Source organism: Mobula hypostoma, chromosome 18 (genome assembly GCF_963921235.1).
Source record: "Mobula hypostoma chromosome 18, sMobHyp1.1, whole genome shotgun sequence".
NCBI classification, from domain to species: domain Eukaryota; kingdom Metazoa; phylum Chordata; class Chondrichthyes; order Myliobatiformes; family Myliobatidae; genus Mobula; species Mobula hypostoma.
Window position 1 is genome coordinate 6,211,466 of NC_086114.1, and position 24,483 is coordinate 6,235,948.

The following is a 24,483-nucleotide window of genomic DNA, read 5'->3' on the forward strand; positions in this document are numbered from 1 at the left end:
AAATATGTTTAAACTCAGTTTTTCACAATTCCTGACATTTAATCCTAAAAAAAACATTCCCTGCCTTGGGTCGGTTGGGATCACTACTTTATTTTAAGAATGTGAAATGCCAGAATAATAGTAGAGAGAATGATTTATTTCAGCTTTTATTTCTTTCATCACTTTCCCAGTGGGTCAGAAGTTTACATACACTTTGTTACTATTTGGTAGCATTGCCTTTAAATTGTTTAACTTGGGTCAAACGTTTTGGGCAGCCTTCCACAAGCTTCTCACAGTAAGTTGCTGGAATTTTGTTCCATTCCTCCCGACAGAACTGGTGTAACTGAGTCAGGTTTGTAGGTCTCCTTGCTCGCACATGCTTTTTCAGGTCCCTTAGAGAATCAGAGTGGACGGCTATGTGTGGAGCCAAAAGAGATGGGGGAAATTCTGAACAATTTCTTTTCTTTGGTATTCACTAAGGAGAAGGATATTGATTTGTGTAAGATAAGGGCAACGGGTAGGGAAGTTATGGAAACTATGATGATTAAAGAAGTAGTACTGGAGCTTTTAAGGAATATAAAAGTGGATAAGTCTCTGGTCCTGACAGGATATTCCCTAGGACCTTGAGGGAAGTTAGAGTGGAAATAGCTGGGGCTCTGACAGAAATATTTCAAATGTCATTAGAAACGGGATGGTGCCGGATTGGCATATGGCTCATGTTGTTCCATTATAGAAACATAGAAAATAGGTGCAGGAGTAGGCCATTTGGCCCTTCGAGCCTACATCGCCATTTATTATGATCATGGCTGATCATCCAACTCAGAACCCCGGCCCAGCCTTCCCTCCATACCCGCTGACCCCCATAGCCACAAGGGCCATATCTAACTCCCTCTTAAATATAGCCAATGAACTGGCCTCAGCTGTTTCCTGTGGCAGAGAATTCCACAGATTCACCACTCTCTGTGTGAAGAAGTTTTTCTTAATCTCAGTCCTAAAAGGTTTCCCCTCTATCCTCAAACTGTGGCCCCTTGTTCTGGACTTCCCCAACATCGGGAACAATCTTCCTGCATCTAGCCTGTCCAATCCCTTTAGGATCTTATACGTTTCAATCAGATCCCCCCTCAATCTTCTAAATTCCAACGAGTACAAGCCCAGTTCATCCAGTCTTTCTTCATATGAAAGTCCTGCCATCCCAGGAATCAATCTGGTGAACCTTCTTTGTACTCCCTCTATGGCAAGGGTGTCTTTCCTCAGATTAGGGGACCAAAACTGCACACAATACTCCAGGTGTGGTCTCACCAAGGCCTTGTACAACTGTAGTAGTACCTCCCTGCTCCTGTACTCGAATCCTCTCGCTATAAATGCCAGCATACCATTATTTAAGAAGATTTCTAAGTGTAAACCTAGCAATTATCGGCCTGTGAGTTTGACGTCAGTGGTGGGTAAATTGATGAAAAATATTCTTAGAAATGGTATATATAATTATCTGGATAGACAGGGTCTGATTGGGAGCAGTCAACATGGATTTGTATATGGAAGGTCATGTTTGACAAATCTTACTGAATTTTTTGAAGAGGTTACTAGGAAAGTTGATGAGGGTAAAGCGGTGGATGTTGTCTATATGGACTTCAGTAAGGCCTTTGACAGGGTCCCACATGAAAGGTTGGTTAGGAAGGTTCAATCGTTAGGTATTAATATTGAAGTAGTAAAATGGATTCAGCAGTGGCTGGATGGGAGACGCCAGAGAGTGGTGGATAACTGTTTGTCAGATTGGAGGCTGGTGACTAGTGATGTGCCTCAGGGATCTGTACTGGGTCCAATGTTATTTGTCATATATATTAATGATCTGGATGATGGGGTGGTAAATTGGATGAGTAAGTATGCAGATGATACTTAGATAGGTGGAGTTGTGGATAATGAAGTAGGTGTTCAAAGCCTGCAGAGATATTTAGGCCAGTTAGAAGAGTGGGCTGAAAGATGGCAGATGGAGTTTAATGCTGATAAATGTGAGGTGCTACATTTTGGTAGGACTAATCGAAATAGGGCATACATGGTAAATGGTAGGGCATTGAAGAATGCAGTAGAACAGAGGGATCTAGGAATAATGGTGCATAGTTCCCTGAAGGTGGAATCTCATGTGGATAGGGTGGTGGTGGTGAAAACTTTTGGTATGCTGGCCTTTATAAATCAGAGCATTGAGTACCGTATAGGAGTTGGGATGTAATGTTGAAATTGTACAAGGCATTGGTAAGGCCAAATTTGGAGTATTGTGTACAGTTTTGGTCACCAAATTATAGGAAAGATGTCAACAAAATAGAGAGTGTACAGAGAAGATTTACTAGAATGTTACCTGGGTTTCATCACCTAAGTTACAGAGAAAGGTTGAACAAGTTGGGTCTTTATTCTTTGGAACATAGAAGGTTGAAGGGGGACTTGATAGAGGTATTTAAAGTTATGAGGGGGATAGATAGAGTTGATGTGGATAGACTTTTTCCATTAAGAGTAGGGGAGATTCAAACAAGAGGACATGAGTTGAGAGTTAGGGGGAGCAAAAGTTTAGGGGTAACATGAGGGGGAACTTCTTTACTCAGAGAGTGGTAGCTGTGTGGAACGAGTTTCCAGCAGAAGTAGTTGAGGCAGGTTCGATGTTGTCGTTTAAAGTTAAATTGGACAGCTATATGGACAGGAAAGGAATGGAGGGTTATGGGCTGAGTGCAGGTCGGTGGGACTAGGTGAGAGTAAGAGTTTGGCACAGATTAGAAGGGCCAAGGTGGCCTGTTTCCGTGCTGTAATTGTTATATGGTTCTCACTCCTCTAACTTCCAACTATTTTTGCTCTTTTATATCCCTCTCTTATGTTGGCTTTAACTTCTTTTGTTAGCCACGGTTTTGTTATCTTGCCTTTAGAATACTACTTTGTCTTGGGATGTATATATCCTGTGCCTTCAGAATTGCTTCCAGAAACTCCAGCCATTGCTGCTTTGCCATCACCCCTACCACTGTTCTTTTCCAATCAATACTGGCCAGGTCCTCTTTCATGCCCCTGTTATTCCCCTAACTCCACAAGAATACTGATACTTCTGACTTGAGGTTCTCCTTTTCAAATTTCAGGTTTAGTTTCATCATAATCTGATCAAACTCAACCTAAGGGTCCTTTTACCTTAAGCTCTCTAATCAGTTCTGGTTCTTTGCACAACACCTAATCCTCTAGCGGGCTCAACCACGAGCTGCTCTAAAAAGCCATCTCATAGGCACTCTAGAAATTCCCTCTCCTGTAATCCAGCACCAATCTCCCCCATGACTATTGTGACATTGCATGTATTTTCTATTGTCCACTGTAATTTGTAGGCCACATCGTTACTACGGTTTAGGGGTCTGTATACAACTCCCAACAGGATCTTTTTAGCCTTGCAGTTCCTTAGATCTGTCCACAATTATATAAAACTTACCGGACCTATGTTACCTCTTTCTAATGATTTGATTTCATTTTTTACCAACAGAGCAACACTACCCCCCCCCACCTGTCCTTTTGATACAATGTGTATCCTTGGACATTAACCTTCCTATAATAATAATCTTCTTTCAGCTATGATTCAATGACATCTACAAAATCATACCTGCCAATCTGCAACTGGCTGCCAATTCATCTTCCTTATTCCATATACTGCACACATTCAAATTAACACCTTCAGTCCTGTATTTACTCTTTTCAATTTCGCCTTTTATGTTGCAACTCATCCTGTTGACTGTAATTTTGCCCTATCAGCACCTATGTCTCCTCACTACACATTGCCTCTGTTTGTAAATCAGCTATCTCATCTTCAGCACTATTATCCATTTTTCCTACAATATTTCTTGCAATGAAATATGTGCAGCTCAGGGCACTAGTCATGCCATGCTCAACCTTTTGATGCCTAACTTTGTCCAAGGTCTTACCAATGTCTGCCTCCACAATCCCTCCATAAACTGTTCTGGTACTCTGGTTCCCATCCCTCTGCAACTCTAGTTTAAACCTCACCATAAGATATAGGAGCAGAAGTAGGCCATTTGGTCCATCGAGTCTGCTCTGTCATTCAATCATGGGCTGATCCAATTCTTCCAGTCATCCTCACTTGCCTGCCTTCTCCCCAAACCCTTTGATGCCCTGGCTAATCAAGAACCTATCTATCTCTGCCTTAAATACACCCAATGACTTGGCCTCCAAGGCCGCTCGTGGCAACTAATTCCACAGATTTCCCACCCTCTGACTGAAGTAATTTCTCCGTATCTCTGTTCTAAAAGGATATCCTTCAATACTGAAGTCGTGCCCTCTTGTCCTAGAATCCTCTACCATGGGAAATAACTTTGCCATATCTAACCCGTTCAGGCCTTTTAACATTCAGAATATTTCTGAGATCCCCCCTCATTCTCCTGAACTACAGGGAATACAGCCTAAGAGCTGCGAGACGTTTCTCATACGGTAACCCTTTCATTCCTGGAATCATCCTCGTGAATCTCTGAATCCTCTCTGATGTCAGTATATCCTTTCTAAAATGAGCCCAAAACTGCACACAATACTCCAAGTGTGGTTTCATGAGTGCCTTATAGAGCCTCAACTTCTCACCCCCTGCTCTTATATTCTATACCTCTAGAAATGAATGCCAACATTGCATTCACTTTCTTCACTACCAACTCGACCTGGAGTTTAATCTTTAGGGTGTCCTGCACAGGGACTCCCAAGTCCTTCTGCATTTTGAATTCTCTCCCCATCTAAATAATAGTCTGCCCATTTATTACTTCTACCAAAGTGCATGGAAGTAATGGTACTCTGTTTCCATCCGGCTGCAACTCTAGCTTAAACCCCACCATAAGACATAGGAGCAGAAGTTGGTCATTTGGCCCATTGAGTCTGCTCTGCCATTCAGTCATGGGCTGATCCAATTCTTCCAGTCATTCCCACTCCCCTGCCTTCTCCAGCATTTATTTCATTTGCCACTTTCTTTGCCCAGTCCCCTTAACTATCTAAGTCTCTCTGCAGGCTCTGTTTCCTCAACACTACCCGCTCCTCCACCTATCTATGTATCTTCAGCAAATTTTGTCACAAGTCCATTAATCCCAGAGTCCAAATCATTGACATACATCGTAAAAAGCAGCGGTCCCAATACCGACCCCTGTTGAACTCCACTGGTGACTAGCAGCCAGCCAGAATAGGATCCCTTTATTCCCACTGTTTTCTGCTGATCAGCCAATGCTCCACCAATGCGTGTAACTTCCCTGTAATTCCGTGGGCTCTTATCTTGCTAAGCAGCCTCATGTGTGGCACCTTGTCAAAGGCCTTCTGAAAATCCAAGTACACCACATCTACTGCATCTCCTTTGTCTACCTTGCTTGTAATTTCCTCAACCTTCCCGCTAGAATATAAGACCCCTCCAGTTCAGGTGCAAACCATCCGTTCTGTACAGGAACCACCTTCCCAGGAAGAGAGCCCAAAGATCCAAATATCTTAAGCCCTCCCTCCTACACCAACTCCTTAGCCACATATTAAAATGTATGATCTTCCTAGTTCTGGCCTCACTGGCATGTAGCAATCCTGAGATCACAACCCTGGAGGTGCCGCCCGTTAAATTAGCACCTAACTCCCTATGCAGAACCTTATAACTTGTCATACCTATGCCATTGGTACCTACATGGACCATGACTTGTGGCTGTTTACCCTCCCACTTAAAATGCTGAGGACTCCATCTGGGATATCCTGGACCCTGGCACGCAGGAGGCAACATACCATATGGGAATCTTGTTCTTGCCCACAGAATTAGGATTCGTTCTCCTAATGAATCCCCTATCACCACAGCATGCCTCTTCTACCCCCTTTCCTTCTGAGTCACAGAGGCAGACTCAGTACCAGAGACCTGACCACTGTGACTTTCCTCTGTTAGCTCTTCATCCCTCCTCCCTGCACCCCTGCCAGTATGACAGTACCCAACGTGGTATACCTGTTGCTGAGGGGGGTGGCCACAGGAATACTCTGCAAAGGTTCTTTAACCCTTTCCCCTTCCTGCAGTCACCCAGGTTCCTGAGTCCTACACCTTGGGTGTAACTACCTCTCTATATGTCCTACCTATCACCCCTTCAGCTTCCTGAATGATCTGGAGTTCATCCAGTTCCAGCTCCAACTCCTTAATGCGGATTGTTAGAAGCTGCAGCTGGATGCACTTCTCGCAGGATGGGGTGGGGGGGGGGGAGAAAGGGAGGGAAAAGAACTGATGGTGTCCCTGGAAGGGAAAGGGGGTGGAAAAACGATTCATCTTTGATCTTCACTCCTCAGGTATTTTGGGAAAAAGCCCAGTACCCTGGGCAGTAATACAAAGCTGATGGAATGGATCCCACAAAATGATCTGTTGGGTATGTGTGAACAATTTTGTGGCAACAGTCCACAATACATTTATAATCCGTTTCACTCATTTGATATTTAAACCCAGGGTCTGGTTTGCCATTTCAAGATGTAAAAGATCAGTGGGATTAAATGAAGCATTTTTCTGTTATTCAGCATCAGTAAGATAAATAAACAAACTCACTTCAGCCCAGTGAGTCTGCACTGACCATGAGACACCCATTTACCCTGAACCCTCTTGATTCGCCCTATATCCCCATCAACTCTCTACTCGTGTACTTCCTAAAGATCCCTGGTGAGAACAATACGAACTTGATGTTGACATTACCAGAGGATGAAATCAAACTCGGGCAGAGGATTTGTTTGTCAAGCTACTTTGCTGCCTGTTGGGTGGAGCATGCTGAGGGCAAATTGACTGCCACATTCCTGATACTGAGAGGCGGCCTGTGAAATGCTGTCTAGGAATGCACAGATCTCGTTTAAACCTCTTTTGGATTCAGTCATCTAGCATGGGTTGTGTATGAGTCTACTCCTGGAAGCAGTGAGACTGACTGCAGGTAATTCAACCCCAAAATTCTTCTGGACAGCATAGCTCCAGTGACCCAGGTTTGATCCAGACTGTGGGTGGGTGCTGAAGAGGCATTTGTATTTTCTTGTTGAGACCACATGGGTTTCCTCCTACATCTCAGGTGGATAGGTTAGTTAGTATTGCAAATTGCCACTAGTGCAGGGGTTCCCAATCTGAGGTCCACAAACCCCTTCCTTGAAGGTGTTGGTCCATGGCATAAAAAAAGTTGAGAACCCCTGCCGTGTAGTTGATGTTAGTGCTAGATTTTTAAAAAAAATTTTAGAGGTTTAGCAGAGAATCACCATTCTGGCCTGTGCCACCAAATAACACTAATTTGACCAATTAATTACTAACCCATATGTCTTTGGAATGTGGGAGGAAACTCGTGGTCACGGGGAGAACATGCAGTATCCTTACAGACAGTAGCAGGAATTGAACCTGGGTCGCTGGTGCTGTAAAGATTTACCCTACTGTGTGCCCTGCACCAGATTAATGTAAATAGTTGCTTGAGTCCTGAAGAAAGGTCCCTGTTGAGTTCCTCTAGCATCTTGTGTGTTGCTCTGGATTTCCACCATTTGCAGAATCTCTTGTTTATGGATGACCTGTTTCAGTGCTGTATCTCTCTAAAAATAAGATATCGAGTCAGAACAGTTTTTCCTGACTCCTGACAATGCTAGTTATATTGACATTGGGATATTCTACTTAGGTCACCAGAATGTGAAGGCATTTCTGAGCCATGGAGGGTTAAATGGTATCTATGAATCTATCTACCATGGTGTGCCAGTGGTAGGGATACCATTCTTTGGAGACCATTATGATGTAATGACAAGAATTCATGCCAAAGGAATGGGGATTTATCTATCCTGGAACAGAATGACAACAGAGGATATTTATCAAGCCCTTACCACAGTGCTCACAGATCAAAGGTAAGAACCCATTTGGCACAACATTCTACAATGCAAGCTGTAAGATTGGGGTTTACTTCCTGTTGCTGTCTGTTTTTTTTCCCCCCCTCTGACTGGGCTAGTTTCCTCCATATTTCAAAGATGTACAGTTAGAGTTGGTGAGTTGTGGGCATGCAGTGTTTGTGTGACGACACTTGCAGGCTGCTCTCAGCTCAAACTTTGCTGATTTATTTGATGCAAATGATGCATTTCACTGTTTCAATGTACCTGTGACAAATAAAGCTAATCTGTACAATGGTACAGGCAGACTGACCACTTAGCTCAGCTTTCTATGAGCAGCCCAGTTAGTTCCAGTTTCCTGTCTCTATCTACCACCTCAACAGGGCTTCACGTAGACGTCTTGTTTTATTTAAGACTGGAGAGGCTGTGCACTTTTCTAATGTCGTTTGAGGGCAGTCACTACTGCATTAACTCCTGAATTAAAAGCTTTCGTCTACCTTAAGGACAGCAAAGATTTGATACTGATGAAAAAGGTTTAACATTCCAGGAGTGTGTGAGGGCTCTGGGCCTGTGCTCAATAGAGATCAGAAGGATGGTGCAGCGGGTGGGGAAGGAGAAGGGAAATCTCATTGAAACCTACCAGATACTGGATAGAGTGAATGTGGAGATGATATTACTATTAGTAGGAGGGCACAATCTTAGAATAAAGGGATGTCCTTTTAAACCTGAAATGAGAAATTTATTCAGAGGACGATGAACCTGTGGAATTTGTTGCGAGAGGGCACTGGAGGCCAAGTCAGAGCCTTGATTGGTAAGGGGGTTATAGATTACAGGGCGAAGGCAGGGGAATAAGTTGGAATAAAAACCAACTATGATTGAATAACAGAACAGACTCAATGGCTGGATTCTACTTCTGGATGATGTATAAACAGAATTCACTGAAATCAATTTGTTCTGATCACCAGGTACAAGAAGCAGGCTATGTACTTGTCCACACTGTATCGGGACCAACCTCTTCACCCAGTCAACCGCACAGTCTACTGGCTGGACTATGTGCTACGACACGATGGAGCAGCACACCTACGCCCTACCCTATATGAGATGTCCTTCTATCAGTATTACATGCTGGACGTGGTGGCCATTTTCACTGTGTGTGTGATATTACTTTGCTATTCTTTAGCCAGACTGTTTAGAAAATTGAAAGAAAGGGTATTGCCAAAAGTTAAAAGTAGTCAAATGCAGAATGGTTTTCAGAACAGAAAATCCATATCACACGGCAAAAAAATGAAGTAAACCAGTTTACCAATTTTCAGACTACAGTGGGAAACAGATACCTCAACTGGGTTTCTTAACACCTGAAACTCAGTTGCATAAGTATTTTGTTAGCCTAATGTTATTTCTACTGATTTTTAAAAAATACATAATAAAGATTATCTTTATAAATTGGTGGTTTCAAAAAGTAAAGGTGTTTCACTTATTATCTGCTGATTCCTTCCCTGCAAGATGGCTTCAATACGAGCTGCTAACTCAACTGAGAATGTCTGTAGGGTACACCTTACTAGGAACCCGGACAATGTGGGAGCCCCTCTCACACCCTGAAAACTTTAATAATTTGCAGATCTTCAGTGAATGTTCAGCTGGGACAGTCACAGAGCACTACTATATGGAAACAGGCCCTTCAGCCCAACTAGTACATGCTCTGTGGGCACGTCTCCTTTAACAGGGCTGAGCACCAACACATTAAATGTGAAGTTTGGGACAGAAAGAGGCACTGTTTAGTCAAAGTCAATCAACTGTACCCACTCTTTACAGATCTTACTTCTGTTCAGAAATTACCATAAGATATTAATGTTTAAATGAAATGGGTTTATTCACACACACACACACACACACAGTTAAAACATCTCTGCAACCCTTCAAAATCTATCTAAATGCAGGCAGACCAGAACTATGTTGCAAGCACCAAGTTTGTTACCTGAATAATGATGCCATTAGTGTCTGAGAACTTCATTGCCTTCTGAATGTTTGATTATTTCTGGTTCGTCGACATTATTACCGGCTCACACCTTAAGAACTATGCCCATTTACCAACTTAACATCTTGTAAGGATCATATGTCATTTCAAGGCTTTGCCACTCTTAATAGCTTGAAGTTATAAATAACATTAACAAACCCATGAGCTCATGAAAAATCCATGATCAGGTTTAAAATAAACATTATGACAATGAAATTAATCTTTCTTTAGCAGCCACTCAACAACGTTATCTTTTTACCAGGTCTTTCTTCTGCTGTTCAGCTTTCCTGTCTCATTGCCTGGTATTCTGTTCAGATGCTTCTTAAGAGCTTGGTCTGAATTTTTAAAATAAAAATTCCAACCTCATTTGTAGATTTTGAGACATAACATAGGATGCTACCGCTGCCTCTACCTAATTCTCTGGTTCAAAGCAGTCTATGCAGCTGTTGCTATGTAACCAATGGGATATGAAATTCATTATTGTCAAAAATCAAAGGTCTCTTAGGTGGGTTTGGGTCCTTGTCAGCTTTGTGGAGTAGTTTGAACAGTCCTGTTCCAATGTTCATTGGGATTCCCATGATAATGCATTCTGACACACCTTCAGAAAGAAAAGGAAGAGGTTGTTATGATCAGAAAGGATGAAGAATGATGTCTAAATATTGTGGTCAAAGTTATGGTTAATCAATTCTGACACAATATGACCTGCTTACCACAGACGGAGTCCTTCTGCCCAAAGTAAGCAGCATCAAAGAGGTGATCTGCAGTTTTCTCAAATGATGCCAACATCAGAACACTTTCTTTCATTTTTGCTAAGCCAAACCGTGTTATTCCCAACACTTCACCCTACAACATTAAGGAGAGTAAAATGAAATATGTCATTACCTTTAACCTTGTTCAAGTGTTCAAAACTCCTAATCTGTCAACTAAATTTTGGATCAATTTTGGAAGTAGATGCAAACTTTTCTGGGAGAATCAAATGGAAGGGAGGGCATTTTGTAACTTCAAAATGAAGGAATTTGAAAACCTACTCTAGAACAGAATAGAACAGCACTGCATAGGCCCTGTGATTTATCATCTTGAGCAACCTTTTAACCCTCTCTAAGATCAATCTAACAGTCCCCTTCTATGTAGCTCTCCATTCTTCTATTATCCATGTGCCAAGGTAAAAGTTTCTTAATTGCCTGTAATGTATCTGCTTCTACCATCACTCCTGGCAGGGCGTTTCCCACACCCACCACTCTGCGTAAAGCATTTACCTTTGGCAACCCCCCATAGTTTTTCCCAATAACCTTAAAAATAAGCCCCCTTGTATCAGCCATTTCTGCACTGGGAAAGAGTTTTGGTTGTCCACTCAATCTCTCTCTCTTAACATCATGTACATCTCTACCAGGTTACCTTGCATCCTCCTTCGCTCTAAAGAGAAAAGCCCTAACTCAATCAATCAAATTCCGTAAAGACACACAAGACTTCCACTTCAAGCACATGTCTATTTTTTATATTAGGATTTTTTGTAAATGCATCTTTGCAATGCAAAACCAGGGGTATACTAAAGAAGACACTCATCCACAAAACCTTATTCTAACAATAAGTACATGAAGCTTGGTGGAAAGTCGAGTTATCTGTTTATTACATATCACGACATTGACCAGGTATAGATACTGAATTCTTCCTAGTTAAAGGCAAAGCATATTCCCTTGTTCAATAGTTTTCTTGGTAAAACTGAAGAATATTCATCAGTCAAGTTTAGGACTGAAGACAAATGACCTGGGATACGAATGCGGACTAAAACTGGCTGCTCGTGTTAATTACCTTGTAAGTCATCAGGTCGGACAACAGCATGACATGCCTTCTGTCAATGCTCATCCCGTGATTTTTCATTGTGTATTGGATCTCATGAATGATGGTGGATCGAGCACCTTCGATACCCAATGTCTTCTCTACCTGCAAAGTATTCCAAAATATGAACTGAGTAGCAAAAGTATTAATATTTCTAAACAACTCTTAAGAAGATTTGAGCTGAACCCCCTGACAAGGCCTATTAGGGAAGAGCAGCAAAGATGCCTCTTCACTCCTGTCTGAAGATGGCTCTTGCAAGTGGGAGATGATAATTAAACTGATACAGTCTTACAAACACACCCACACACTATTACACATCCCCATTATCTGCAATGGAGCCCACTCCACTTTCCTTGGTTATCCTCACAAACGGTTTTCTACATTAAACACATCAAATGAGTGCGTTTATTAAAAGTTGGATGCACACAACAATCACATCGCTTAAATAAATTGTGAATAAAAGCTCTGTGTGATACCTTTCATTGTCAGGTAAACCATTGCTGGAACATTATTTGTAATGAATAGGTAAGCTTTTCTTTCTGGTTACTCCTGTATTGCTTACTAACCAGGTCTACACTCAGTTGCCATTGTATTAGGTACACTTGCTCATCAATGCAAATATCAGCCAATCATGTGGCAGCAGCTCAATGCATAAAAGCATGCAGACATAATAATAATAATTACTTTACTTATATAGCAACTTTCAAACACTAAGACACAGGCTCAAAATACTTTATATAGATTGTAAAGGTAAATCAATATAGTCATAAAAATAGGAGACAAAATTAAAAATTGTAAGTAAAGACAAGCATTATATAGAATAAAATGTAATTGAATATACCAAATTATATGCAAACAACAGGAATACTGCAGATGCTGGAAATTCAAGGAACACACATAAAAGTTGCTGGTAGGAAGAGGTACAGTCAATGTTTCGGGCCGAGACCCTTCGTCAGGACTAACTGAAGGAAGAGTGAGTAAGGGATTTGAAAGTTGGAGGGGGAGGGGGAGATCCAAAATGATAGGAGAAGACAGGAGGGGGAGGGATAGAGCCAAGAGCTGGACAGGTGATTGGCAAAAGGGATATGAGAGGATCATGGGACAGGAGGTCCAGGAAGAAAGGTGGGGGGGGGGGGACCCAGAGGACGGGTAAGGGGTATATTCAGAGGGACAGAGGGAGAAAAAGGAGAGTGAGAGAAAGAATGTGTGTATAAAAATAAGTAACAGATGGGGTACGAGGGCCGTCTAGCGGAATTAGTCCTTACTCTTAATAATTTCTCCTTTGGCTCCTCCCACTTCCTCCAAACTAAAGGTGTAGCTATGGGCACCCGTATGGGTCCTAGCTATGCCTGCCTTTTTGTTGGCTTTGTGGAACAATCTATGTTCCGTGCCTATTCTGGTATCTGTCCCCCACTTTTCCTTCGCTACATCGACGACTGCATTGGCGCTGCTTCCTGCACGCATGCAGAGCTCGTTGTCTTTATTAACTTTGCCTCCAACTTTCACCCTGCCCTCAAGTTTACCTGGTCCATTTCCAACACCTCCCTCCCCTTCTAGATCTTTCTGTCTCTGTCTCTGGAGACAGCTTATCCACTGATGTCTACTATAAGCCTACTGACTCTCACAGCTATCTGAACTATTCCTCTTCTCACCCTGTCAATTGCAAAAACGCCATCCCCTTCTCGCAATTCCTCCATCTCCGCCGCATCTGCTCTCAGGATGAGGCTTTTCATTCTAGGACGAGGGAGATGACTTCCTTTTTTAAAGAAAGGGGCTTCCCTTCCTCCATCATCAACTCTGCTCTTAAACGTATCTCCCCCATTTCATGTACATCTGCTCTCACTCCATCCTCCCGCCACCCCATTAGGAATAGGGTTCCCCTGGTCCTCACCTACCACCCCACCAGCCTCCGGGTCCAACATATTATTCTCCGTAACTTCCGCCACCTCCAAAGGGATCCCACCACTAAGCACATCTTTCCCTCCCCCCCCCCGCATTCTGCAGGGATCACTCCCTAGGCAACTCCTTTGTCCATTCGTCCCCCCCATCCCTCCCCACTGATCTCCCTCCTGGCACTTATCCGTGTAAGCAGAACAAGTGCTACACATGCCCTTACACTTCCTCCCTTACCACCATTCAGGGCCCCAAACAGTCCCTCCAGGTGAGGTAACACTTCACCTGTGAGTCGGCTGGGGTGATATACTGCGCCCGGTGCTCCCGATGTGGCCTTTTATACATTGGCGAGACCCGACGCAGACTGGGAGACCGCTTTGCTGAATATCTACGCTCTGTCGCCAGAGAAAGCAGGATCTCCCAGTGGCCACACATTTTAATTCCACATCCCATTCCCATTCTGACATGTCTATCCACGACCTCCTCTACTGTAAAGATGAAGCCACACTCAGGTTGGAGGAACAACACCTTATATTCCGTCTGGGTAGCCTCCAACCTGATGGCATGAACATCGACTTCTCTAACTTCTGCTAATGCCCCACCTCCCCCTCGTACCCCATCTGTTACTTATTTTTATACACACATTCTTTCTCTCACTCTCCTTTTTCTCCCTCTGTCCCTCTGAATATACCCTTTGCCCATCCTCTGGGTCCGCCCCCCCCCATCTTTCTTCCCGGACCTCCTGTCCCATGATCCTCTCGTACCCCTTTTGCCAATCACCTGTCCAGCTCTTGGCTCTATCCCTCCCCCTCCTGTCTTCTCCTATCATTTTGGATCTCCCCCTCCCCCTCCAACTTTCAAATCCCTTACTCACTCTTCCTTCAGTTAGTCCTGACGAAGGGTCTCGGCCTGAAACGTCAACTGCACCTCTTCCTAGAGATGCTGCCTGGCCTGCTGCATTCACCAGCAACTTTTATGTGTATACCAAATTATATAATCAACATCAACAGGCATTAAGTAGATAGATAGATAAATATACTTTATTGATGCCGAGGGAAATAGGGTTTCATTACAGCAGCACCAACCAAGAATAGAGCATAAATATAGCATTACAAAACCACGAAAACAATCAAACAACAATATGCAAACTATGCCAGATGGAAATAAGTCCAGGACCAGCCTATTGGATCGGGCTCCTCCCGTGACCCTCCACGGGAGGAGCTGCAAAGTTCGATGGCCACAGGCAGGAACAACCTCCCATGACACCCAGTGTTGCATCTTGGTGGAATATGGCCTGAGTCCAACAGCAAAAAGTTCAATATCCAGGCTACAATTGCGTTCCTTGATCGTAATATGACCAGGATTGCACCATCTGTTGTTAACCAGTAATCCTGTAAGTAGGCCAAATCTAAAAAGTACGTTTTTAGAAGTGTTTTGAAACATTCCACAGTAGTAGCCTGCCTAGTGACATTGTCAAGAGGTTCACTTGTTGTTCAGACCAAACATCAGAATGAGGAAGAAATGAAATTCAAGTGCTCTTTGACCATAAAATGATTGCTGGTGCCAGATGGGACGGTTGGAATATTTCAGAAACTGTTGATCTCCTTGGATTTTTACGCACAACAGTGTCTAGAGTTTACAAAGAATGGTGTGAAATATAAAAGATTTCAAGTGAGCAGCAGTTCTGTGGGTGAAAATGCCTTGTTAATGAGAAAGGTCAGAGGAGAATGGCCAGACTGGTTCACACTAACAGGAAGGTGACAGTGACTCAAATGACCACTCATTACAACAGTGGTGTGTAGAAGAGCATCTCTGAACAGACACGTTAAGCCTTGAGGTGGATGGACTACAGCAGCAGAAGAACACACCACAACATGTTCCATTCCTGTACCTAATAAAGTGGCCACTGAGTATACGATCTCCAGGTTGTCATTTCACCCATAACATAGAACTGAGGGATGGAACAGGACAAGTGCACAGTTGCTCGAAAGCAGCATCACAGTACATAGGACAGTGATAAAGAGGTTTAACATGTTAGCTGTCATCAATCAGGGCATGGATAAAGGAGCTGGGGCGTTATACAAAATGACAAGGGGTATAAATCAAGAAAATGCAAACAGGCTGATACCACTGATGCTGCATGAGACTAGGACTAGAAATCATAGGTTAAGGGTGAAAGGTGATATTAAATAGAAACCTAAGGAGGAAGCTTCTTCACTCAGAGGGCAGTTAGAATGCAAAATGAGTTGCAACTGGAGGTGGTGGCTACAACTTCAATTGCAACGCTTAAGAGAAGTTTGGAAAGTTACATGGATGACAGGGGTATGGAGATCTGGATCTGAGTACAGTTCATGGGAATAGGCAGAATAACAGTTTGGCACAGACCAGATGGGCAAAAGGGCCTTTTTCAGTGCTGTATTGCTCTATGACTCTATTATGTTTCAGTTGTATATGTCACTGGTGAGGCTGCACTTGGAGTACTGTATACAGTTTTGGTTACCTTCTTACAGGAAAGGTATGTTTAAACTGGAAAGAGTGCAGAAAAGATTCACAAGGATGTTGCCAGGACTAGAGAGTGGTTGGCCAAGCCATGTCTTTATTCCTTGAAACAAAGGAGAATAAGGAGCAACCTTATAGAACTATTTAAAATTATGGAAGACATAGGTAAGGTAGATGGACAAGTCTTTCCCCAGTGTGTGTGTGTGTGGGGGGGGGGAAGGCGAACACTAAAGGGCATCAATTTAGGACAAGAGGGGAAAGATTTAAAAGGGACCTGAGGGGCAAATTTTTCACCCAGAGGTTGGTGAGCATATGGAATGAGCCAGCTGCCCGAGGAAGTGGTTGAGGCAGATACAATAGTATCAATAAAGGAGCACTTGGAGGGGTACATGCAAAGCTAGATGGGATATGGGCAAGTAACTGGGACTAGCTAGGTGGGCATTATAATTGGCATGGAGTGGTTGAGGTGAATTGGTCTATGACAGGATATACAAATGTTTGCAGGAATTGTATAAAAATGCAAGAATTATTCTAATTTTTGTTCCTTTCATTGCTAATACCAGATCTGGCTTTGAGTCATAGAGCACAGAAACATATCATTTGGCCCACAGTATCCATGTTGACCAGAGGGCACCTATCTCTGTTTTAATTCCATTTTTGATCATTGGAAACACCCTCTCGCATTGTCTCTTCAAGAACAAAAACAAGTAAAGTATTCAAGATAAGTCTTCAGATTTCAGCAGGAGATCTTCAGATTTATACTGATTCAGCTTTGGATCAAGCACAAGATGAGAGGACATAAACTTTGTGCCCTTAAGTCCTAGTACAGTAACTCGAAGCTATCGGTGACTGAACGAAGGGATGGAAGCTCTCCACTAGATGCAGGAAAGTTCGTTCCTACAGTTAGGGGGTGGCATGGTAGTATAGCAGTTAGCGTTATCTTATTACAGCACCAGACACGCAGGTTCAATTCCCTCTGCTGTCTGTAAGGAGTTTGCACGTGCCCCCTGTGACTGCATGGGTTTCCTCCCATAGCCCAAAAGATGTAAGGGTCAGTAAGTTAATTGAGCAGCGTGGGCTCACTGGGCCAGAAGGACCTGTTCCCATGCTGGATATCTAAATAACAATATAGACAACACCTTATACTGCATCCGAATAACCTTCAACCATATTCTCCAACACTGATTTCTCTAACTTCCAGTAATTTCTCCACCCCTCTTCCGCTCACCTCTCCCTGGTGCCCCTCCACCTTTCCTTTCTGTCCAGGTCCACTCACCTCTCCTATCAGATTGGTCTGTCTTCAGCCCTTTACCTTTTCCAGCTATCATCTGCCAGTTTCTAACACCTCCTCCCCCACCCACCTTCTCCTCACCTGGCTTCACCTATCACCTGCCAGCTTATACACCTTCCCTGTCCCCCATCTTATTCTGGCTTCATCCCCTTGCCTTTCCAGTCCTGAAGAAGGGTCTCAGCCCAAAACATTGACTGTTTATTCCCCTCTATAGATACTGTCTGATCAGCTGAGTTCCTCCAGCATTTTGTGCTCTGGATTTCCAGCATCTTTGGAATCTCTTGTATTTAGCATCCAATCATCACAGTATGCAGTGCAGACACAAGGTATGAAACTAGGAAGAGTTGTGGACAACCTTACCTCATAAGTGTTGTTTGATGTCGTGTGTGTCCCTTTAACCCCATGGGTCGCCATGACAGCACGCAAATTATCTCCTTCCACCAGTAGTTTGTACTTCTCCTTTCCGCCCTGTTCATCAATATGGATGACTGCCCTGGAGACCTCCGGGATGCCCTGGACAACAATCTGAAACATTTCACCATGTCAGATGGATTTTCTTCAATGCTTTATCACACACTAAAGTGCCAGCAAAGCACACCTGCAAATATAAATACTCAAGGTACCATATCTATTTTTATCTTTAAGCAACACCCAAAGATTCACTGAATGTGACCAGAAGTTTGGATATTCCCCACACCTGAATCCAACTTCAGTGCCTTAAACTTGTTATTTAGCCCAGCGCAAGACACAAGGCATGAGAGGAGAAGCACTTTTATTCTAAGCAGAGACTGTTCTGATCTGGAACTCTCCACTTCTGAGGTCTGAGGTCGTTGAAATTTCTGATCCTCAAAGGGGAACTGTGGGAGGCTAGTTTGTCAGATCATGGGGAAAGAGTGGAGGAATAAGAGTGATATGAATACTCAACAGGTTGCCGACATGGACTTGATGGCATGAATGGCCTCCTATAATCATTCTAAGTTCATCTTTCACAATTCTCCAACATCTTCTTACAGTTTGATAGATGACTGACATTACATCTCAGCATAATAATAAATTTCCCTTCTCCTTCGCTGACAATTATTATCCTTCAATCATCAGGCTCCTGAATAGGCATGGATAACTTCACTCATCTCTACACTAAACTGATTCCACAACCTATGGACTCTCTTTCAAGGATTCTGCAACTCATTGCCTCAGTCTAATTTATTTTTATTATTTACAAAATTTGTCCTTTCCCTCTTCTGCAAACATTGGTAGCTTGTCAGTCATTGCTAAGTAGAATTTTTCATAAATTCTATTTTATTTCTTTATTTTCCTATAATATCTGAAAGAAAATAAATCTCAAAAAAGTGGTGACATATATTGTACGTACTTTAATAATAAATTTACTTTGACCTTGAATTATACACTTCAATTTACTTCAAAAGTAAGATATACCAATTTGTATTTACAAATTTGTTGATTTTTTTCCCTTCGGCCAATAAGCCTGCTGAGAAGAGTGAGGTTCAGATTCCTACCTGAAGCTCAGTCATCACCCCTTGACCATCAGGCTCTTGAACCAGAGGGTTCACCCCACTCACTCACCCCATCAATGCACTGTTCCCACAACCCACTGATTCACTTTCTCATCTTCTTGATATTAATTACTTAATTATTACTATTTTTTGAATTGGGGACTGCTTTATTGAGCACCTCTGCATTATTTGCCGCATGTAGGACTTCCTGGTGGCCAAACGCTTAAATTCCAATTCCCATTCTGACGTGTCAGTCCATGGCCTCCTCTTGTGCCAAGGTGAGGCCACTCTCAGGGTGGATGAGCAACACCTTATAATCTGTCCTCACAGCTTCCAACTTGATGGCATGAATACCGATTTCTCTTTCCGGTAAACAAATCCACCCCCTCTCTTCTATTCCCTACTCTGATCTCTTTTCACATGCCTATTACTTCCCTCTGGGTCCCCTCCACCTTCCCTTTCCTGTCCTATCAGATTCCTTCTTCTCCAGCACCTTGTCCTTTCCCACCCACCTGGCTTCACCTATCACCTTCCAGCTAGCCCCCTTCCCCTCTCCCCACCTTTTTATTCCGGCATCTTCCCCCTTCCTTCTCAGTCCTGAAGAAAGGCCTCGGCCCAAAATGTTAACTATCTAGTCATTTCCTTAGATGCTGCCTGACCTGCTGAGTTCCTCCAACATTTTGAGTTTGTTACTATATTTTTTGCTTGGTTTTTGCATGTTTTATTGTCTTCTGCACATTTTTTTTTGTTAATCTTGTGTGCAATCTTTCATTGACTTTGTTCTGTTTCTTTGTATTTGCCTGCAAAGAAAATGAATCTCAGGCTTCTACATAGAGACATATATATACTTTGATAATAAATTTAGTTTGTCTTTGCACCTGACCTTTGGCAGCTCTTCTTTTAGATACTGAAGCACGTAGTACATTGAACTTTTGCTGTTCTCTCGAGGTGTGACACACACGACTGCTTCACCGTGAACCACAACATCTCCTGGTTTCACCCGCAGTTTTGATGTGCAAATGGAGTATCTCACAGTTTCCGCGTTCACCTTGAAAGCAAGGGAAAGTTAAAAACGCCTCAAGCCATGGTGCTAGACACAGCCACTATGTGGCCAAATGGAACATAGAACAGTACAGGTCCTTCGTCCCACAATGCTTTGCTAACCTCTTAAGCTAACCATGATTGTACAAAGGTCACAGGACACCCCAAAGCAGTTTAGAAATAAAACATTACAGCACAGTACAGGCCCTTTGACACTTGATGTTGCACCGACCTTTTAACCTACTTCAAGATCAATTTTATCTGTCCTTCCCACAAGCCCTTCATTTTTCTTTCATTCATGTGTCTATCTAAGAGTTTCATAAATGTTCCTCATACCCAACTGATATCATGGAAAAAAATTTTAGGTTTAAATCCTTACCAGAAGGGATTAATAGCAACTATTTATGATATAATTATGAAAATACAGCCAGGTATATCTGATAAAATTAAAAATGAATGGGAAAGGGAACTTCAACTTCACTTACCTATAGAGAACAATTTTTCAATTAGTTAGCTCTTCCCTCTATATGTGCTAAGCATACGCTGATACAATTTAAGGTAGAACATAGGACCCACATGTCTAAAGATAAACTAGCTCATTTTTACTCCCATATAAATCCTATTTGTGACAGATGTCACTCTGAGGTGGCTTCTTTGACTCATATGTACTGGTCCTGCCTCTCTTGGAAAAATTTTGGAAAGATATCTTTGATATCATTTCAACAGTTTCGGTTTGCCAAAGATGGAACATAGCTCTTTATCCTCTTCAGCCCGTCGGATGATCACATTTGTTACATTAATGGCCAGAAGATCCATTTTATTGAATTGGAAAGAGACCAATCCTCCTACTATATTCCAATGGTTTTCCCAAACTATATCATGTTTAAATTTAGAAAAAAATCAGAAGTGTCATTTTTGATCCTTCGGTTAAATTTGAAGAGACTTGGAAGCCATTTATTCAACATTTTCATATGATGTAGTTTGACCTTTTCCGAATCCTTTTTATTAACTTAGAATATATGAACAGAGGAGCGAAGTTGACGACATTAATGAATGTATTCAATCTAATATATTGGTTCAGCCTTGTTTTGTTCTGTTTTTTTTTTGTTTTTGGGGTTTTTCTTTGTGATATCCTTTTTTTATTTCTTCTCTCTTCATGATTAATTATGTTAAGAGTTTGGAAGTCTATTACACTTGTACTACTTGTAGTTTCTCTTGTATATGTTTATTACCAATAATGTAATTCCATCTCTTTATATCACTATTGTTATTAAGTTTATGAACTTGAAAACTAATAAAAAGATTTAAAAAAGAAAGAAATGTTCCTAAAGTATCTGCCTCTACCGTACCCGACAGCGTGTTCCATGCAACTAACACTCTCTGCATACTTGCCTCTGACACTGCCCTACCCCCCATACTTTCCTCCAAATACCCCTGTTTCTGCCCTGGTAAAAAGTCTCTGGTTGTCCATTTTCATGGAGTTTTTAACCTCAAAATCAGTTGCTGGTCCTTGCAGTAAATGAAAGTCCTTTGACCTCAATCGTCAGCTCCTCCTCCTTCTCCAGCAATGCTGCCTGACTCAGCCATTTCCAGCACATACTCTTTGTTTGTGACACCTGCATTATTTACCTCCAGTCTCAGTAATCGGATTCTCTCCAGGGAAAGCTTGATGAGAATGAAGCAGTCATCAGGCAGGAAAACCTCTTCAATGTACTCTGAAATCTGCAAATTGGAGACAACCAGATTGATAAAGGTTGCTGCTGGTTACCGGTTTCAGTTCAGACACTGCATGTGTAATGTTTTCAGTAGGACAGATTATTCTAATTTTTATAAAACCAGCAGGACATATTTTTGAATTGATTCTCCCTAGTTTGTGGTGCTCAGTTTTTGTGGAGGCTATCTCCCTTTGCAGGTGTGTCAATAATTTGACAGTGACTTTGCCTTTCCTATTTGCAAGATACTGCTGGTTGAAGTATTGTTGTGCATCAGGTGAAAACCCCTCTGTAGGGTTTTTAATGGTTCCTAGAACAGTTCAGAAGCAGCCATTTCCTTAACTTACTAGCAGAGAGTAAATGATAGGGAAAACATAATCTCTGCATCTAATCTTCACTCTTCTTAAGAAATGAAGCAATCAGTTCACCTCTGATGCTTTGAAGCACCTTAATCTCTCCCTGATGAGCAACCTCCCACTCCAGGAGTCAATCTAGTAAGCTGCCTTTTGGATTCCACTGCCTTAAGTCGATCCTTTTCTTAAGTAGAGAGACCAGACCTCTGCTGTCTCACCATAACTATATAATTGCAGGAAGACATTTTTCTTCTTGTACTTAAATCCTTTTGCAATTGAGGACAATATATTGTTTGCCTCCATAATGTTTAACTGACTTTCATTGATTTACGTATAAGACTACTCAGGTCCTCTTAACATCAGCATATTTCAGCCGCAGTCAAGTTAACATTACTTTGATTGTCTGTGTTTTACCACAATGGACGACCTCATATTTAAAGTAATTCTGCAGGAATCCGGAGCACCACACAGAGTATCAGTATTTGGATGAGAGGACCAAGGGTAATATATCCAAACCTGCCAGGAGGAGGATGCAGAGAGCTTCGAGTGGACAATCAAATTAATAGGTAGATGTGTGGCGCGTGGCCAAGTGGTTAGGGTGTTGGACTAGCGATATGAAGGTCGTGGGTTCGAGCCTTGGCCGAGACAGCGTGTGTGTCCTTGAGCAAGGCACTTAACCACACAATGCTCTAGTCTACCCAGCTGAGAATGGGTAGATGCTGGGGGTTAACCTCGCGATAGACTGGCGTCCTATCCGGGGGGGTGGGGGAGTCTTGTACTCTCAGTCACTTCACACCACGGAAACCAGCATAAGCACCAGCCTGATAGACCACAAGGCTCGTGACAGACTTTAATCTTAATTACCTGGTAGATATAATAGAATATGTATATGAGATCAACAAACACAAAATGCTGGAGGAACATACGGATGAGTTAATAACTCATCAGTGGTGATTGATAAGTTCGTGGCCTAAGTTGAAGGAGATGAGTTATTTACTTCAAACTTTCTGCATAATCGCTCGAAGAGTTGCCCTGCACATGCATGTAACGAGAGCTGTATAACTCATCTCCTTCTACCTTAGGCCATAAACTTATCAATCACCCATCTGTGGACACTTTCTGGAGGTCCAAGATCCATATGCTCCATGACCGCTGGACTAAGTGTGTAAATATCGGAGGGGACTAAGTCGAAAAATAAATGTGCTCGGTTTTCTAAAATGGACTCCTTCTACCTTACGCACTTGTCAATCAGCCCTCGTATTATACTTTGTCCTCTCGTACACTGTGGACAGCTGAGGCCCAGCAGCAGTACCAGGAAGACCCCACTAGACATATCTTTGTCCATTAATTCCTATCGTTTTCTGCCCGATCTTTAACCCACACTTGGATATTATCACCAAACCATGTAGTTATTTATGATATAAACTTCTGATTGAAACTTGTCCAAAAATCAAAATATACTATGCTCACTAATTTGCTCTCATTTATTCTGCTATTACCAAACTCTCAAAAATAATTTTCCTTTTATAAATAGGACTACATTTAGACCCCACATAGCACTGATTTGTTCTAATGCGTTTATTTTTTATTGAAATTTTTAAAAATGACAAATTCATTTTAAACAACACTTTAAACGTTTTAAGAGCGGCCACCATTACAGTAAACATTCAATCAGCCAATGAGAGCACTTTACATAGGCTCTGAGCCACACAGCCAATCATGTTCTGTCTCTCCCACATGTCAACATTCTTGCTCCCTCCCCAATTTATTCTATTTTTCCCCACCCATAATGTCTGGAAAACAGCCTGCAACTTCCAGTGAGGGTAGTACATCTAAGATGTCTAGGAAAAGCACTGGCATGGATGTGAAACTGCAAGTGATACAGCGTTTAGAAGCTGGTGAGTGTCAGGATGATGTTGGCACTTCTCGGAAATTGGCTACATCAATGATCAGAACAATTATAAAAAATGCAGACAAGGCAAAAGCTTCTGCAATGATGACCTCAAAGTTATCATCAACAAAGGTGACTCATTCAGGGAGCTACTCGCTTGAAAAAAATGGAAAATATACTAAATATATGGGTGGATGATCAAACACAACGAAAGAAGCCTCTAAGCCAGCTGATAATAATGGAAAAGCAAGAAGCATTTTCAAACATATTCAAGAAGATGAAGAAGGTATGTTGGTAGAAGAGGTGGACTTAAGTGGTAATGGCGCCCAATGGCAACTCCTTTGCTTGCAAATTCGAAAACAGTCCATTTCCATCTTTAATATCTCTATTTTCCCCTTTCAGGGTTCTTTTGAAGACCCTGACCTGGAGTTACACGCTGACTACAGTTCTTTGCTGGAATGGGACCTGCTCTCGGGGTTCCACAATTGGCCGCTATTCGGTATGCCAAAGTCTTGGCTGAAGATTTCAGCACGGTTTCAGAAGCCAAGGATCTTGAGTAACTGGAGACGGGCGAATCAAGGGTCGGTGTCGCCACAGGAGATCCGTGTGTCGTTGGGG

At 42.3% G+C, this 24,483-nt stretch overlaps 2 protein-coding genes across 4 annotated transcripts in view; one reads left to right on the forward strand and one right to left on the reverse strand.

Annotated features, from left to right (window-relative positions):
• Positions 1-9,243, forward strand: part of LOC134358306 (2-hydroxyacylsphingosine 1-beta-galactosyltransferase-like) — a 47,918-nt gene extending 38,675 nt beyond the window's left edge. For both annotated transcript variants that reach the window (XM_063070387.1, XM_063070388.1), the window contains exons 4-6: positions 6,283-6,359; positions 7,623-7,842; positions 8,787-9,243. In XM_063070387.1, the coding sequence (XP_062926457.1) occupies positions 6,283-6,359; positions 7,623-7,842; positions 8,787-9,114 (625 nt within the window). In that variant the 3' untranslated portion in view covers positions 9,115-9,243. The remainder of the gene's footprint in view (positions 1-6,282; positions 6,360-7,622; positions 7,843-8,786) is intronic.
• A 418-nt stretch (positions 9,244-9,661) lies between these two features.
• The window catches only part of polr3a (polymerase (RNA) III (DNA directed) polypeptide A), a 95,718-nt gene continuing 80,896 nt past the window's right edge, over positions 9,662-24,483 (reverse strand). For both annotated transcript variants that reach the window (XM_063070386.1, XM_063070385.1), the window contains 6 exons: positions 21,539-21,631; positions 19,752-19,916; positions 17,715-17,879; positions 11,645-11,776; positions 10,546-10,678; positions 9,662-10,433 (listed from right to left, as the gene is read on the reverse strand). In XM_063070386.1, coding sequence (XP_062926456.1) covers positions 10,285-10,433; positions 10,546-10,678; positions 11,645-11,776; positions 17,715-17,879; positions 19,752-19,916; positions 21,539-21,631 — 837 coding nt within the window. In that variant the 3' untranslated portion in view covers positions 9,662-10,284. The remainder of the gene's footprint in view (positions 10,434-10,545; positions 10,679-11,644; positions 11,777-17,714; positions 17,880-19,751; positions 19,917-21,538; positions 21,632-24,483) is intronic.